General features: G+C 46.3%; 2 protein-coding genes across 6 annotated transcripts in view; one reads left to right on the forward strand and one right to left on the reverse strand.

The window, feature by feature from the left end:
• ADISSP (adipose secreted signaling protein) overlaps window positions 1–4,141 on the forward strand; it is a 50,903-nt gene extending 46,762 nt beyond the window's left edge. For all 4 annotated transcript variants that reach the window (XM_078599393.1, XM_078599395.1, XM_078599394.1 and 1 more), the window contains one exon: window positions 2,226–4,141. In XM_078599393.1, coding sequence (XP_078455519.1) covers window positions 2,226–2,326 — 101 coding nt within the window. In that variant the 3' untranslated portion in view covers window positions 2,327–4,141. The remainder of the gene's footprint in view (window positions 1–2,225) is intronic.
• Window positions 4,142–4,623: 482 nt separating this feature from the next.
• The window catches only part of LOC144721613 (heat shock 70 kDa protein 12A-like), a 46,923-nt gene continuing 34,877 nt past the window's right edge, over window positions 4,624–16,669 (reverse strand). For both annotated transcript variants that reach the window (XM_078599389.1, XM_078599390.1), the window contains 4 exons: window positions 15,631–15,734; window positions 14,367–14,607; window positions 9,921–10,116; window positions 4,624–7,935 (listed from right to left, as the gene is read on the reverse strand). In XM_078599389.1, the coding sequence (XP_078455515.1) occupies window positions 7,720–7,935; window positions 9,921–10,116; window positions 14,367–14,607; window positions 15,631–15,734 (757 nt within the window). In that variant the 3' untranslated portion in view covers window positions 4,624–7,719. The remainder of the gene's footprint in view (window positions 7,936–9,920; window positions 10,117–14,366; window positions 14,608–15,630; window positions 15,735–16,669) is intronic.

Consider the following 16,669-nt stretch of genomic DNA (forward strand, 5'->3'; position numbering starts at 1 on the left):
CATTTGTTATCTCGAACAGTACAATTACAGTATTGACATAATTCTAATTTGTTTATATTCAATCCATGTAACTTTCATAAGAAGCATAAGCATACCAGATGGCTCTAGTCTCAATATGGTCATAGCCATCATACAATGCAAAACCTTTGATGCTTTATGATCAACTAAGGCCCGTTCTGTGGTAGTTATGAATGAAGGATGGGTGTTAGCAAGGTGATAAACTCGTGTCATGAATTACAAAACAAAAACCTTCCCATATTTATGTCTGCACAATTTTTTTTAAACCCATAGGCAGGATGGCATTCTGGGAGTGCATCTGATCAGCAGCTTTGGTTCAATATGAGAAAATATTGGACCGATTTTTGACGATCAGTGCCCCAGCAGCAATAAGATTTGCATGAACCAATAGTGGTGCATTCCACGATGTGTTGTGAATTCGATGGGGTGATGTTATCTCACTTGCCTAATATGCAGGAAGTTGTGGGTCCCATCCCGATTCTGACGCCTCTATTTTTGGAGTTCACATGATCTCTCTCCCCGTGATCACGTGGGTTTTCCTCCACTTCCTCCCGTTTATCCCTCCACATTTCTAAAACATGCATTTAGATTATTCGGCCGCAGCTATACATTCCCACGTGTGATGTAAGCCACTTCGACGCGCTATTATGGATGGCAAGGTTCACGTCTGAAAAAGAGGAAATAGCTCTGAGCTGGCAATAAGCTATTGTCTGGTTCGGATAATCATCCTTCAGTTTTCTTGGGTCTTTCGGTAAAGTAACGTAGAAGGGAACTAATAAAATAATAAAAAAACATAATAAAATGAAATTCTCACGACGTTTCGGCCACAACACAAGCAGCCGTCCTCAGGTGTTGTGGCCGAAACGTCGTGAGAATTTTATTTTATGATGTTTTATTTTAATTATTTTATTATTTCCCTTCTACGTGACTTTACCGAAAGAACCAAGAAGATGAATCCCTGCAGTCACGAAAGCTTTAAATCGAAATTCATACTTCAGTTGTTGAGAGCATTTTTCTTGATTTTGGTGACTGCTGCACCGCACTGGGCCATGCTCTTTCACGACAGAATGGGACCCGCAAAAAAAAAAACGTGTCTGCTTTAGCTGATCAGTTAACGTCAAAAAGATTAAACGCTTTAAAAAAACGTGCTTGAACCTTTCCCTCACCTCTGGTTTCCTTTCAATGATCGACTTTGTGTGCAGTGTGACTTTCATAAAATATCAGTCCCACTTACAAAGGTCACTCGGCGAGACTTCAAAGTCTGTGCGACTGGCCTGGCTCGCATGATGGCTCATCGGCATGCCATGGTGTGCGGTCTGCAGTGTGAAATAACGTTTATGAATCCAAATAAATTTCGAGTTAATTGACAGCTTCTTGTCACCAAGCTACAAAGTACATATCATTGAACTGTGTATTTTGTAAATAGAGTAATTGTATGTGAATTGATTATTTTTCTTATAACACAAGTCCATGCAAGCCATTCAGAGCTGCATTTGTCTGTGGGTAAGCTACAGGGTAGGCAGCAAAGAGCAGTGCAGAACAATGCTTTGCTATACTGTACTATCTACCAACCCGCACTGACCAGCATAGTGAAGTATGGTCAAATAAGCCTTACAACCTGCACACTGTGGGAAGTCCCTCATCCAATAGCGGATTGGCAAAATACAAAATAGATGTACGTGGCTCATACGTATCAAATATGGGCTGTACTTGTGTAAGCTTGTTACTGCCAGTACACAGACGTGTTTTTGATTGTGAAATGTATTTGTGTAAGACCTTTTGTCAGGAGACACGCACGCCTCCGTGTGCCTTAATCCGCACACGACGCTTGAGTCTGTGTGCAGTTCTTTCTGCGTGTGCCCACGTCCCTGGGGGGTCCCTTGGGGGACCCTGGGGGGGGGGGGGTCTGCACAATTTTCTTTCATCGCAGCGATGATTTTCAGAATCGTTATGTAAGCGGGTGGTGGCCTTGTGCAGCATGTGGCCAAACTATACTTTACGGACATTTATTTTCACAGCAATACTTAACAGCGTATATGTAGCACGCTTTGTTGCCTGCCTTTTGAAGCGGCTGAATTCACGAGCCACAAAGTGTGCAGCAGCGGATTTTAACGGGGATGGGGGGGGGGCCCTCCTCGTTTGTTACCTGTGCTTGTGCGTGGCTCATGTCGTGGTGTCTGTGTTTTTTTGACGTCGGTGCCTTGCAGGGCGCCACCAGGGAACCCCCATGCTGCTGGAAGGAGTGAAATGCGTGGGCATGGAGGCCGAGTACGACTCGGAGCAAAGTGACTGGCACGGCTTTGACTGAGTGGCAGCTCGCGAGGGTGTTTGCTGGGTCTAGGGCTTGCTGGGAGAGAGCAGCTAGGGGGAGTTTTCGGGGGTGGGGGGGGGAGATGCAAAGCAGCAGATGGTGTGCATCTGGGGTGTTTTACCACCTACAACTGTCGCAGCTTGTTTCAACGCTGAACCATCAGTCTCATCTTGTTGTCAAAGCAGGTCGGCCACGCTTTCTTTGAAAAACCGCACCTGGTTTTTTTTTAGAGCTCTAAACAGCAAGCGTTGACCTAATTAGGTCATATCACTAACACATGGGTGGGTGATGTTAATAGATTTTTTTTTATCGTTTAACAATAAACGGGGACATTGAATTCATATTAACATTTAGCAGAAATATTCGAGTCTACATGTCCTGGCCATTTTCAAATGATTGTAACTCCGAAATGTGTGGCACTACTTAATTGTTTAAAAATGAAACATATGAGCCAGCTGCCGTGCTTGAGTTGGCCTTGCCATGGTCTGCTCTCTTAAAAAATAACTTGCCTCGGTTCAATGTCGAGTACGCCCAACGGTCCAATTGAATATTACTTCACAAATCAAGACATGACATTTACACCTGCCGGTGAGGTGAGAATTGGTGTTGTTTTGAACGTGCGTCCGTTTTACTTGGTGAAATTAGCGACTTATTGTTGGGGTAAAGTTGAAGTTGCCACTTACCAGTTTACACACATAGGGCCTATCCTCTTGAGGAACGTTGTTGGCTACTAATGTGTGCGGCGTGGGTAAGTTGTTTCTGTTTTTACTGTCATAGAAATGTATCTTATTGATATATATTATTCATCGCACTTTCCAAGAAATCGTTTTTTATCGGTTCCAAGATGGCCTATTTAGGCTGTAGAACACTGGGCACAGGAGACTCTCAACCATCCTCTCGAAATGCCTTGAATTAACCAATTTCAGTAATTCATTTCTGTCGTGAAATTTTGATTTTGCTATTTTAAAGAAAAAAATATTTGTCGCAACCGCTCTATTTGAGCAGTGTGTGCATGCACATTGAATGGTATTTGTTTTTAGTTTGGATTCCCCCCCCCCCCACATGTGCATGAAGTTTGATATATGTTCTGCTAAAAAAACTACCCACACTCCCATCTGCCAAGTCGCGATGCCACATCCCGCACCTAAAGAAGTTCAACATCCATGCATGGGTACGTCTTTCAGATGACAAGGCAAATGGCATGCTCTTTTGACTTCTTCAAAAGAAAAAACCTCGACCATCACTGTTGGCTTTAAAGAGTAGCTCGGCGGCCTTGTGCATTCAAACAATTAGCCAGCAAGGATTTGACCCAAAAGGTCCAAAGCTTTATAATTGCATATACAACCTTGTTTTGTGTATTTAGGCCAAATGAATTGCATTGCACTGCTGAAAGTCACTTGCCTTAAAGTAGTCTGTCTCCTGTCCATCTATACTATGTTATTGTCTTTCAAAAAAAAAATTCTTGTACGTCCGATTGCTATTCCTCAGGGTTACAACAAACGTTGCTATGTGGGTGTGAAGATGCATTTAGATAACATTTGCATTCCTGTCAACTCAAAAATTTCAGTTTTATTGGCAAAGCAGTTCTGGCTAGAGTTCAACCCTTTCAGTTAACGGCACATTGTGGTTCCAATTTTGCAACCCCGTGAAGGTGTGCTTGGCTGTCCGCTTTGTTGGCTGCAACAAACCGCTTGCGTCGTCGAGGTTCAGCGCACGTGTCGGTTGTGTGGTAATGGGCTGCGGTCACGTGCTGTAAGAATTCGTTCACTCGTTTTGCTGAATGTTACCGCTAATAAATGTCCTGACTTGAAAGCTCTATCTGGTGTCTTCTTCCTCGAGTGGAATGTGTATTCATCATCACTCGCTTTATGTAAGCATGTATCGAATCATTTCATAAAGTAGTTTACAGCAGAAGGCCAATAATTATAATCAATCATCCAATATAATCGGTGATTACCTGTAATTTGCGGATTATTGGCAGTTCGTGACTGCGTCTGTCACCCGCGACAGATTGAAAACGTCTTCTTGGTTCTTTCGGTAAAGTCACGTAGAATGGAAATAATAAAATAATAAATATAAAACATAAAATAATTCTCACGACGTTTCGGCCACAACGCAAGCAGCCGTCCTCAGGTGGAGAACATGTCTGTCGAGAATTCGGTTAATATGATTTGGTGATACTTAATTGGCAGTAGTGCTCAAGCAAAAAATAACTGAACGCCTTAACATATTCGGAAATGATACAGTAAGAGACAGTTGTGTGTAATAAATGAACACTTCATGAGGACAGCAGGTTTCCATTGTCAGTATTTTTATTTCTATTGTTTCAATTGCTACACAAAATAAGCAAAAAACATATAAACACTAATGCTCATTTTTTTCAAATTACCACCAACTTGTCGACATAAAATATAAGGCGTAGCTCGTTAAAACATAGTAAACGTATATGCAATTTTTTGATACAATGTTAGAGTTAGCTTTTGAAACGTATAAAAATAGTAGAGAAACTTTACACTTTGATAAATGGCACTATACAGACGGCGCTATCACACTTTGGGGCCGTCCATAAATGACGTCACGCGATTTTGGACGATTTTTGACCCCCCCCCTCGTCACACGGCGTCACAAGAAGTCAGACCCCCCCTCAAATATGACGTCACAAAGCTCTGCCCCCCCCCCCCCCAAATATAAAACATGCTTCAAATCGCTTTAAACTAGTAATTGTAGTGCGTATTTAAAGTGGCGCTGCACTCTGATGTTGTAGGAGAAAACATTTATTAAAAAGTATATTTAATTAAGTAGAACGCGTTGTCTATATTTATTCAAAGTTGCGCCTTTTGAAGTGACGTCACATTTCTCAAACCCCCCCTCGTCACACATCGTTACAAATGTCTGACCCCCCCCCCTAGGTGCGTGACGTCATTTATGGACGGCCCCTTAGTCACTGGGGTCACAGCCTTGACGTGGCAAAGAAAACGTTTGTGAGGCCGAGTGGCATTGTCGTGTGTCGCTGAGGTTTTTGTAAAATGAGGTTGCGTGCAGAATTATTGAGTCTGGGGTGAGAAGGGGGGTCGTGGTGGGGTGGAGTGGCTTGCCACAATTACACGGTGACAAGTGGCTAAGCACAACTGGGGAAATCGCGCGACGTCAAATCACACCTCTCTGCACCCTCCCAGAGCAAGTACTTGGCTCATCACTCACGTTCCACTCGGCTCCTTCACAACCCAAGGTGTTGTGTGATCAATATCGCTTCGGTTACGGCAGAAGGCTCTGCCTGTGCCTTCTCATCGTCCCGTTTTTTCAAGCTGTGCGACTCGCCCACCCTTTAGCCCTTGCTAAAATAACACTGGTCAACAACTAAAAATTCTGGCCTGGACTTTTGCAGCTGTTTTAGACTAATTTCAGGGTGCCGATTCCAAATCTGATCTCAGATTTGCTCTATCACATCTCAATTTTATGCTATCGGCATACCCCATTTTCATTGATTTTACCCGAAATTAACTCTGTCACTTATGATTGCAAGTTGTTGCGAGTCAGTGACTGCTTTAGTGTTAAAATATGGTGCTGTATTTTTAGGATAGTGTGTTTATAATATAATTTTATGTAGATATCCACATTTATTTAATCTTTTTCTTCTGCAGTTTTTTTGAAAATGCAATATTTGATATCTCAAAAACCTGCTGTGATAGACAAAAACTGATGCCAGATTTGGAATCAGCACCCCAAAATTACCTTAAAACCGTTGGAATACCTTATGCCAGAAAAAGCGTGTTGACCAGTGTAATCGTGTTGCAGCCATTTCGTCAATCTCCACTGCTGAACGAAAGGCTTCCCGTCGCCTTGTTTATCGGGGTTATTTGACCAAACATCACCCGCGATGGTCAACGCAGGTGTTCAGATATCGAACTCGGGACTCCGAGTCGGTAGCGCAGTGCTTCAACCGCTGCCGCCACTGCTGCACCACCCACCATCCTTGCCAAGTCTACCCGAAATGAATCTGTGATCGCTTTAAAATGAAACATGGCATTCCATACACCATCATCATCGTGCATGTTCAAGCCTATAGTTTTATCAAACAATGGCCTTGCTTTGAACGCTGTGCCAAGATTGTCCACGCTTATCGCCATTGGCCACATTTTTAATTGCCAACTGTCTGCTTATAGCAATGATTGATCCTCTTGACAATGGGCAATTAAATTCACACGTAGCGAACCGTCATCTCTTGCGGGAAACTTCCCACACAAGGCATGATAGAGAGTGATCAGGCATTGCATGGGAAAAACCACGGATACTAATCTATCCCGGCTGAAACTAAAGTCTGGTTTTAATGAAGCGTTCGTTTAATTTTGTAATGAATTCCTGAAACGATATACAGCCCTTTGTCAAACCGCTGTTGGACGAATGCATCTACAAGCTTTTGGGGTTGTTTGACCAGACTCGGATGTCCAGGTCTGGTTCAGGTCTGGTTCAGATATCGCTCGTCGCTGATGTCAGTCTTGGCTGGGAATCGAACTCAGGTCTCCCGCTGCATAGTCTGTGCGCAAAACCACTGCGCCACTGCACCACCCCCTCCGACGATAAGTTGTTTTATTTATAAAGAACAATCTTGAGCCACGTCTGATCATGGCTGTTTGATACCAGTGTGTTACTTGATATATATATTTTTTATGAATATTGTAAAATTAAAGAGCCCTTCTTACATACAGCACTTGCGTTTAAAGAAGACACAACACATACTCAACAATTAGCTTTTATAGAAACGTAGTTTATAATAATATTTTAAATGTACTGTCAAGCTCACTACTATGGCATTCTAATGATGCCACTTCCCTAAAAACAAATGAAATACTTGAAAGTATTGTATTCACTACGAGAGCTGCAGGCTCATGTGAGACAGCCTGAGATCACACAGCCGATGTATCTACAAGTTGAGAAAAATGTTCTTCTTTTCAACGCTTTCCAACTAACGTTGAAAGTGTTTATGCGTTAACTCCACCTGTCCATCCATCCGCAACAGGGGACACGAAAACTCTCATTAAGACGATCCAGTCAGTATGAACAAATCCGTAGTTTAAACTTGCGTTGCTATCAGGCATTTACCCTATCTAAAACCAGCCAAATTGATCCTACGGTTGCCCAAAGCTTGAAGACACAATCCGTATATGAAAACCCGACTTTCTGCAAATACACACTCGCATTTCGCCCTGACGGCTAGCTTCCCGTCGGCTTCTATACCGCTAACGAAACACCTCCTACGACGACACCACGCGCGCGTGCCGGAGAGATGCGAGCGACACAATCCGTGCGTGCGATTCTCCCCCCCGACCCCCTCGGCTGGGCACCGACGGCCGACGCGTTGGTGGTGGTGGTGGTGGGGGGAGGTGGTGGCCTCAGACGCTGAGGAAGTCGACGCTGGACTTGACGCTCTTGGCGCTGCGCACGTCCACGGCGGTGACGCGCACCTCGGTGTCCCCGAACAGCATGTGGGTCCGGATCTCACGGCGGCGGCGGGGGGGGGCCTGGCCCGGGGTCGTGGCGCTCTCCGCGCCCAGGTCGAGGCACAGCGTGCCGCACTTGTGCACGCCCTCGTCCGTGATGAACCGCGCCTGTGTGGCGGAGACGGGCACCGATGTCGCTTTTGTCATCGTCGTCGTCGTCAGCCGACGCGTTCTTTTGACACGCAATTCTGGCAAAGTTCGCATGACGAAGCTGGTTTGTAATCACCGGAGAAATGTTGTAAAACGTCGAACTAAAATTGTAAATGTTGTGGGTTTACCCTCCAACGCACCGGTGGTGCTGAAGTGACGAAACTTACTAATTGGCTGTGTCAGGTAGTGGTGGGCTAAAAAAAACATTTATATTGACGCGACCTAACCCACATTTTTTAAATTATTGTTATTCTGGCAAGATCGCTTGCCTCGCAGAGAGTAAGGAGATTGAGTTGTTTGTGCAACTTCAATTGATCGCCAACATCACCCATAATCTATCAACTGCTGGACAAAGGGCTCCTCCCCAGGGTGTCGCAATGCAATAATCGATCTTGCTGCTACACAACAGCTGATTTCGGCGTTCTTCTCCGTGGTGGACGTTCTCTCTCTCGGGCACGCTCCCTCCGTCAGCCTGCCACTCCGTGGTTAGTCTCGCCTTGACGTGTCCTGCCCAAGGCCACTTATTTTAAGTCAGTTCCAATCCTTAACCTGCACATATTTACACATTGAACAAGTAACCAAACGTAATAATTTACTAAAATCCCCCTGAATGGACCGGATCTGGGAATCTAAGCAGGGTTAACTTTGGTTCGTACTCGGTTGGGAGACTGTCAGATTTTTTGAGTGTGACCCCCCCCTCGCTTCATGAATGGGTTTTCTCTGGGTGCCTCGATCTCCTCCCAAAGTGCCAAGCTCGATTATCAGGACTTGGTGGAACAACCCAAATCTGCAGGGTCCTCCTGACGAAGAGTCACGAGGCTCCGTGGGGCTTTCCTCGGTGAAAAGCATTCGTCTTAATACATTCCAAAGATTCACATTTGTTTACATTGCCTTGTACATTGCCTTTCAGTTTCTTATTCTAACCCAGGTCTCCAAAAATATACTTTTAGTCTCAACTGCTTATACATGTAACTTTGATGATTTCTGATGATAACCACGAGGAATGTCGACTATCTTGTCGTGGTAGTTTTAGTCGACCCGCACTGACATGCACGGTCTGGGGGAGGCGACGCATCCAGCAGTGGAGTGACGCAAGGGGCTGCACGTGCACACGACAGTGTTTTGAGTAATTGTCCAGATTGTGCCTTGGCGGAGCGACGTGTACGCTGTAACCTCCTACGTGTGGTGTGACGAGAACATAAACGTGCGCGTGCATGTTGCCGTTTGATCATCGCAGTGTTTACGAATGCTGGACGTGTAACCGCTGAAGCTTTGCAACCCAATGCCTTATTGGCAATTCTGTTAACGACTCCACATTCACCGTGAAAAAGACCTGTGAACTAACCTCGCGAATGCTGTTTAATTGCTCTCAAATGGCATCTGGTGCGCATTGGCGGATAACATGAATGTCTTATCTGATCTGCCCTGCATCTGTCAAGTCGTCACAACTCGGCACGACGTGGAAGCATGTCGGATGCGCGATCCAGTCGCCTGGAATGTGCCCATTTCTCGGGAGCTAAGCAGGGTTGAGCCTGGACAGTGCTTGGATGGGTGACCGGCATACACAAGCAGGTTGTCATAGGTCTGTGGGGCTACGTGGTGGGGCAGCACAGAGCAGTGAAAGCACTGTGCTACGCTCCCACATCTGAGCTTTCACCACTTTCACTGACCCACGAAGGCCAGCATGAGGTATGGTCAAATACCAACCACTGACTTCCATGGCGTGGCGTGGCCCTCGTCCAGCAGTGGATTAATAAGAAGTGGAGAGACGAAGGAATAGAGTTAGGAGGAGAGGCACAAAGAGAGAGTTAGGTACAGAGAAAGAGCGTGAGAGAGATTGATACAGAGGGGGAGACGAGGTAGAGGGTGAGGAGGAGAGACAAAGGGAAGAGGTAGAGAGAGAGAGATGAGTGAGGGAGCAGCTTCTGGAGAGAGGCAGGGACCTCGTCGTTGGACGAGCAGTAGACGTTGATGATGATCTTGGTCTGCGCAAGGCGCGCCGGCGTGTAGCTGCGCGTCACCGTCTCGCCCAGTGACACCGACTGGTCGGCGCTCACGAAGCGGTCGAACACGTCGGTGCACCAGCGGGCGCCGTCCTTCACCAGCAGCTTCTCCTCGGGGTGCTTGCTCTCGACAAACCTGCGGGGCAACGGCGCAACGGATCAGCCGGACGTCCCTCAACGGCCCGGTCAAGTCTTTGCAGTCACCAGGAGGGCCAAAAAAGGTTTTCGGTGGCCCGGTGATAATTGACAGCTAAGGCCCCCCTCCCGCCCTTTGCCGTCTCTGAGGCCCCTTCCGAATCTGAGGCCCTGGGGTTAACTCATCCACCTATAAAATATTTGTATTTGACTGGGTAAAGCCCACTGAGCTATACAGATCTTTTTCAGCAGCGACCCGGGCACAAATGATAGCTCAAAGAAGTGGCTTTGTCATGTGGACATGTATCGCAGCCAAATAATGTAAACGCATGTTTATAAATGTGAAAGGAGAAACGAGAGGACCCGGGGAAAACTCCACGCGACAATGGGGACAACACGCAAACTCCAAATATACAGCAGGCGTCAGGGTCGGGATCGGGATCGAACCCACAACCTCCTGTATACCAGGCGAGGTAGTTCACATCTCTCCACCATGCGCCCCCACCCCCCACTCCCCACGACCCTTCCAACTCTGCTGCCCTAATTCTAGATTTGAAGCTTTCGTGACAGCAAGGATTCATACGTTTAGGGTTTTTTTCAGTAAAGTCACGTAGGAAAATAATAATAAAATAAAATAATTATAAATGAAAATAAATCAATTAAATCACGACGTTTTGTAGGCAACAAGTTTCCATCTTCAGGTGGGACCGTCACAGCTAAATTTACTGTATCAAGTGAGGAGAAATCCAAGATCTCTGCTGCCTTACCAGTCAACCTTGCCTATCGTGGTTCTTGCCCATCTATTAAATTGCCAAGGACTCTGCGCAACGTTGCTACTTTCAACGAGAACTGGGATGAGGCTATATGCAGAGGTTATCGCAGATCAACACAGCTGAGCCCAGCTGCCACTGACTCACTCCTTATATGGCTTATTATTATTCCCAAGCACAAAAAAGATATATACGGTACTGTAGTTCCATTCATGAAATGTGTACGTTTGTACACGTGCTGTAGTTGTATGTGCAAGAGAGTCGGTGAGCGCATGGAAGAGGGCGCAGAGTCCTATTGCTGCAGGTGAGTTTAAGAGCAAGTGAGATACATTACATGGCTCAATGTTTGAAGTTTTATGGAAAACACTGCGGGCAGAAGTGAGAGATTGCACAGTGGCACGGGCCAATTATGAACTTGATCTGGTTAGGATTTAAATAATTTTGACTAAACAGCTCGTGGTTAATCACACCTCGTCAATAACGCTTCTGCTTTTTGTATTTACTTTGTTGTCCTTCCCCCACACCTCCGATGTGCAAAGATTGGCTACGTACTGTGCGAAAGAAGTTCACCATGCATACTTACGTTCGTTGGTGGAAAACTATATAGCAATAAAAATGGATTTACAACATGTGTATGCATATATCCGACGTTTCGTATATTTGTATTACATTATACGTTACTTTGTGATTGATATCTGAATCTGTCCTGCACTCACCAGGGTGGTGAAGTATGGAAAAAAACAACCCACAGGGCCGATACTTCATGGGGAGGCCTTCAACCAGCTGAGGATTGGCAAAGGGCTGTGATTGTTTTCTGTATATGTGTTGGTAAAAAAATATTTAAAGATAAACAGTTTTGCCAAAACCATGCCGGCCTTGTAGGAAAAGTGACACAGAATGCAACAAAGCAATGAGCACTCAGTGTTGTGGTTGAAACTATTTGAAATTCATTTCCATCAGAATACAAGCAGATGGTTTCGCAGGTTGCGATGCTGCCAAGTTTGCCCTGGCTTACAATAAAGGGGAGGCGGTCATTACATCCTGTGGCTATATTCTTTTGTTAAAGAAAAAAAAATTGTCAACAAACTCAAGAGTCTGGTGTTTACTCCAGCTCACGACACAGTCCCCGACAATCACAATTTTTCATTCCACTCGGTCACCCCCTTGGAAACAGCTGAGCAAATAAACCCCCTGGGCGATTCATAGCCTGGGCTGCATTGCGTATTGATTTGAATCAAAAGGACAAATGGACGTCTGCACAGTCAGTCTGAGCAGGGATCATGAGTGGATCAGAACGGGTTACGTTTTAAAATTAATCCTGCACTCCCCCAATTAGGCTCTCAAATTGTACGGAGTCAACCTCTCAGAGGTCAATTATCGCATCATCAGTCGCCAACTCGAAGCAGCACGTATTGACGCGACAGGAAGCATGGATCGCAACTCAATGAAATGCATTTTTTTTTACCGATTTATTGCACGTTGCAATTATTTCAATTTCCTTCGACCGCAATGCAGTATGGGGGATAGAGACAAAATGATTATTTGACATTTCTGCTAAATTTAGTAATTGGCATCCTGAGTTTTTTTTTTAATTACGTCTTCATGCGCCGTTGCCGGACCCCTTACCTGCACCCATAATCGAGACCGCAACGCAACAATACTCAAATCCCACAGCTGCCTCCAAATTAAAACCCAGGTCAAGTTCAAGGTCGCACTCTCCGTCTTCAAGATGCCTCCATGCACTCCCCCTCCCCGTAACCTTACCTCCCTCCTCTCAACTCGCTCCACACTCCCTCCAAGCACTCTCTCTCTCTCTGCTCAAGCAACCAAGGCTTTATGTCGAAGCCCCCAGACGACCTTCGCTCAGTGGAAGGTCGCTCGCTCTCCTCTGCTGCCTCTTTCGTCTGCCACTGCAGTCCCACAGACATTCGTGCTGTTGACTCCCTGCCCCTGTTCAAAACCAGGCTCGAGACCGAACTTGTTTGTTCGATTGACTGCCCCTCTCTAAAAATAAACGCGTCCATTTTTCTTGTCTGTACAGCTTTTCTGAGCTGCGGCGACATTTAGTCGTTTTATAAATCCAAAATGTATTATGTCGTTAAAGTGAACGTGACATTGGGTTTTTACCACGGCCCTGTTTAGCTTCAACCCTGACACGTAAGTGCTTTGCACAGCGGTCTATTTTAAAAAGGAGGTTTCGAAACTCACTCTCTTAGCCACTTCCACAAATGAGTGACATATGTGGAAGGAAACCGGATTAGCTAGAGAAACCCCTGCACAGAGATAGGTTCAAGGATCCATTGCCGCATTGCACTTCTACTTGGCCACACCGCAACTAGATCCTGCATCACCAGACTTCCCCCGGCAGCCTCCCATCCAACTCCTCAGCTTCTCTCACGCTCGTTCGGGGTGATTTGATCATCAAGGAGATGTTCGTGCAAATTTAAATTGCTTGCAACAGTAATTTAACAAATCCTCTTCTGCAAATGTTAAGTCGCGTCTGACAATCGTTGGTCAGTTGATCGGAGGCATGTGGCGGATTTTGCATTCAAGTAGAATTTAACACGTAGGCTTTCGCGACCAGTATTATCCATAATAGAGGTTTATGGGTTAAATCTCTTAAAACACAAATGCGTCGTGAAACCCGCCACCACCCAACACAGCCAATTAGTAAAGTTTGTCACGTAAACAAAACGTGCCAATTAGTTACTAGTTCAGCACACCGCTTGTGTGTTGGAGAGCCAACCCGCAGTATTTCAAGCAGGATTCCGGAGTCATCTGTTTCAGGTGACGTTGTTGACCACAGGCGACTCCGATGCACGCGCTGAATAATGTTCCGTTTTAATGCGCGTGGGGGATTTTGGAATCCGCTTGTAATCCAAGTGTGCTTTGAAGATGCCCGCAGTGGCGCGTGGCAACAGCCTGGGAAAATAAATGCTGAACCTGCAGCCTAACCCAGAAAAATGCACCTTGGATGCCCTATTTTATTGTCAGTCGTTGCAAGGTGTCACCAACTGTACACGACAACCAGGCAATTTTGTGGCTTTGCTTCTGTTTAATGCCCGAGCCAATCATCGATTGCTGTAAATGCACATTTGAAGTAGCAACAGCACTGGCCGCTATGCGCAGGCCTGAACTTCAGTCGAGTCTGCCAGGGCTCACCAATCCAGAAAATACTTCCGCACCCACAACACCACATCCAGTATACGTCTTGCTATGGCTGTGGTTACTAATAGTCGCGTGCCACCTACTGCAGTCTCCCAGCAACCCGGGAAAATACTCGGTGAGAAATGAAGCCCCGATCGTTCAGTGTCCTCTACGAGTTCTACCGACCCAAGCAAATTCTACCCCGCAGAACAAATTCCAAAACTCGTGGAAAAAGCACTGCGCTCGCTCCGGCTGTGGTCGCGCGAGCCACGGTTCGATCGGCGACGGCCGTGCCAGAACCCGGACACCGGGGCCCACCCCGCTCGCGGCGTACCGGTTGAGAACGCCGACCCCGTACGCCACGGCCGAGCGTCGAACCCGCACCACCGTGGGGTCGAGGCCAAAGAGCACGGCGCCCTTGAGAATGGCGAGGCCCACGCCATGCGGTACGATCACGCGGCACTCCGGCGAGAACGCCTCCTGCACGGCACGCTGGAGCAGGCGCGACTCGGCGAAGCCGCCCACCAGGAACAGGAGCTTCACGCCCTCGACGCCCGGCCTGGAGAGCACGTCACCTGGGGGGGCACCGCACCGCATGCATGCACGCACCAGCATATTCTTAGGTTTTTTCGGTAAAGTCACGTAGGTAAAAATTTTAAATTAATAAAAGTAAAATAAAAATAAAAATCACGACGTTTCGGAGGCAACACAAGCTTCCGTCTTCAGGTGGAACCGTCACAGCACGATAGCTGTATCAAGTGAGAGAAATTCCAAGAAAACAGTCCTTGTATATATTCTGGTTGAGGGTGGGAGGAGCCAAGGTAGGCCCTGAATATTATTTTTGTGAGGTTCGGTGCGGCTGAAGCACGCTGTTAGGAATGAGCCTTTGTTGTCTAAACTGGGTGCGGATGATGTAAAGGTGTGTGTAAATGGGACTGAGCCTTTTGTTATGTAGAGGTGATGCGGCTGAAATCGCTGCCAGGAAATGAGTCTTTGTTGTGTAGAATGGTTGTCTTAGCATGTCCACCGGCAGAACCAGCAGCAGTAGCATCAGCAGCATCAGCCAGCAACACTGCTGTAACCCTCACCAACACCCACCAACATCACTGCCATAATCATTGCAACCATTAGCACTGTCGCATCAATGCTTAACATCAGCGTTTCAGCTCTTGGCTGCTACGTGAGCACAAACTGGATTATCACTTACACCCGGTTTGATGGTTTTAACCAAAGCCTGTGAAAAGACGCATCACATTAGTGGTGCAGCTATTGAGTGCGCAGGCGGTGCACCTGCACCGAGGCCCATGGGCTGGTGGAGCCAAGGACTCGAGCTACGAAAAGAAGGTGAAAATGGACAGGGGGTCCCCCCATGTGACGCCACCACATGATGGACAATTTGTTCTTGCATTTGAATTCACCTTTTACATCTCTAGGGGACTGTTTGATAGAAATGACACGAAGCAGACCGCTCACCCACTCACTCCTCACCCGCGAGGTTTAAAGGTCCCAGTGCTGGAGTCGTCACCACAACCACCACCACCACCGCCACCGCCACCACCACCGCCACCACCACCGCCACCACCACCACCACCACCTACCTATGCACTGCACGATCTTCTGGATGGTCGGCTGGAAGAGGTCGTTCATGGCCTCGGCACTTAATCTCAGCATGCCCTGGGACGACCACTTCACGAACTCAACCCTGGTACGTAGACACGATTGAGTAGGCGTTAGAACAAGTTTCAAAAAGTTTACTTTTATTTCAATGTTATAAGCAAGTGGAAAATAAGCATTTCACTTTATAGTTCTTCACGTATTTTGATTTCCGGATGTGTATATGATACAACCCTGGTTTGTCTGGATTTCACGTTTAGCCCCACCTATAATCTCATTTATCCTCCAGTTGTTCCCACCACAGGTGCTTACTTGCACCTGTGTCTCACCTTTTTTCTACGCTTCTTGTTTGCTTTTTTGTTTTATTTCTCGGAGAATTGCTACGCAGCTCAACAGTGAGTACGTTGCAGCGCACTGTGCAGATACGGCACGTTGAGTTTTTAGTTTGCATTCGACACGTGTTTATTTCAAAGTGTTTGGAAAATGTTAATTCTATACAACGTGCGCTTTAAATACTATTTACTTGTGTAAGGATTTACAGGGTTGTTTGTGTTAATTATATTTTCCTTATATTTGGATCATTTGCAGCTCGCCGGACTTTTCAGTGAACCGAACCAGCGCTGACCTGTAAGTCCAGATGACGATGACCATGATGACGGACAGTGATGACCAACACGACAACAATGATAATGATGACGACTGTGATGACGAACACGACAACAATTTTTAATGGTGATGATTATGATGCTGGTGATAATGATTTGATCATGACAACAATGACAACGATGATGATAATGACCGTGATGACGCTGACAATGACAATGCTTTGATGGTGACCGTGATGATCGTTATGGTGACGATGATTTCATGACAACAATGATAATGATGATGGCGGCCGTGATTATGATGATGCTGCTGCTGGTAACAATGATTTGATTTTGCCAACAATGAAGATGGTGATGACGATGACAACACTGACAATGGCACGGACGGCAACGTCAACGGCGCAGAACGATCGCTTGT

The sequence above is a fragment of the Lampetra planeri genome, chromosome 12 (assembly GCF_965212315.1).
Source record: "Lampetra planeri chromosome 12, kcLamPlan1.2.h2, whole genome shotgun sequence".
Classification (NCBI taxonomy): domain Eukaryota; kingdom Metazoa; phylum Chordata; class Hyperoartia; order Petromyzontiformes; family Petromyzontidae; genus Lampetra; species Lampetra planeri.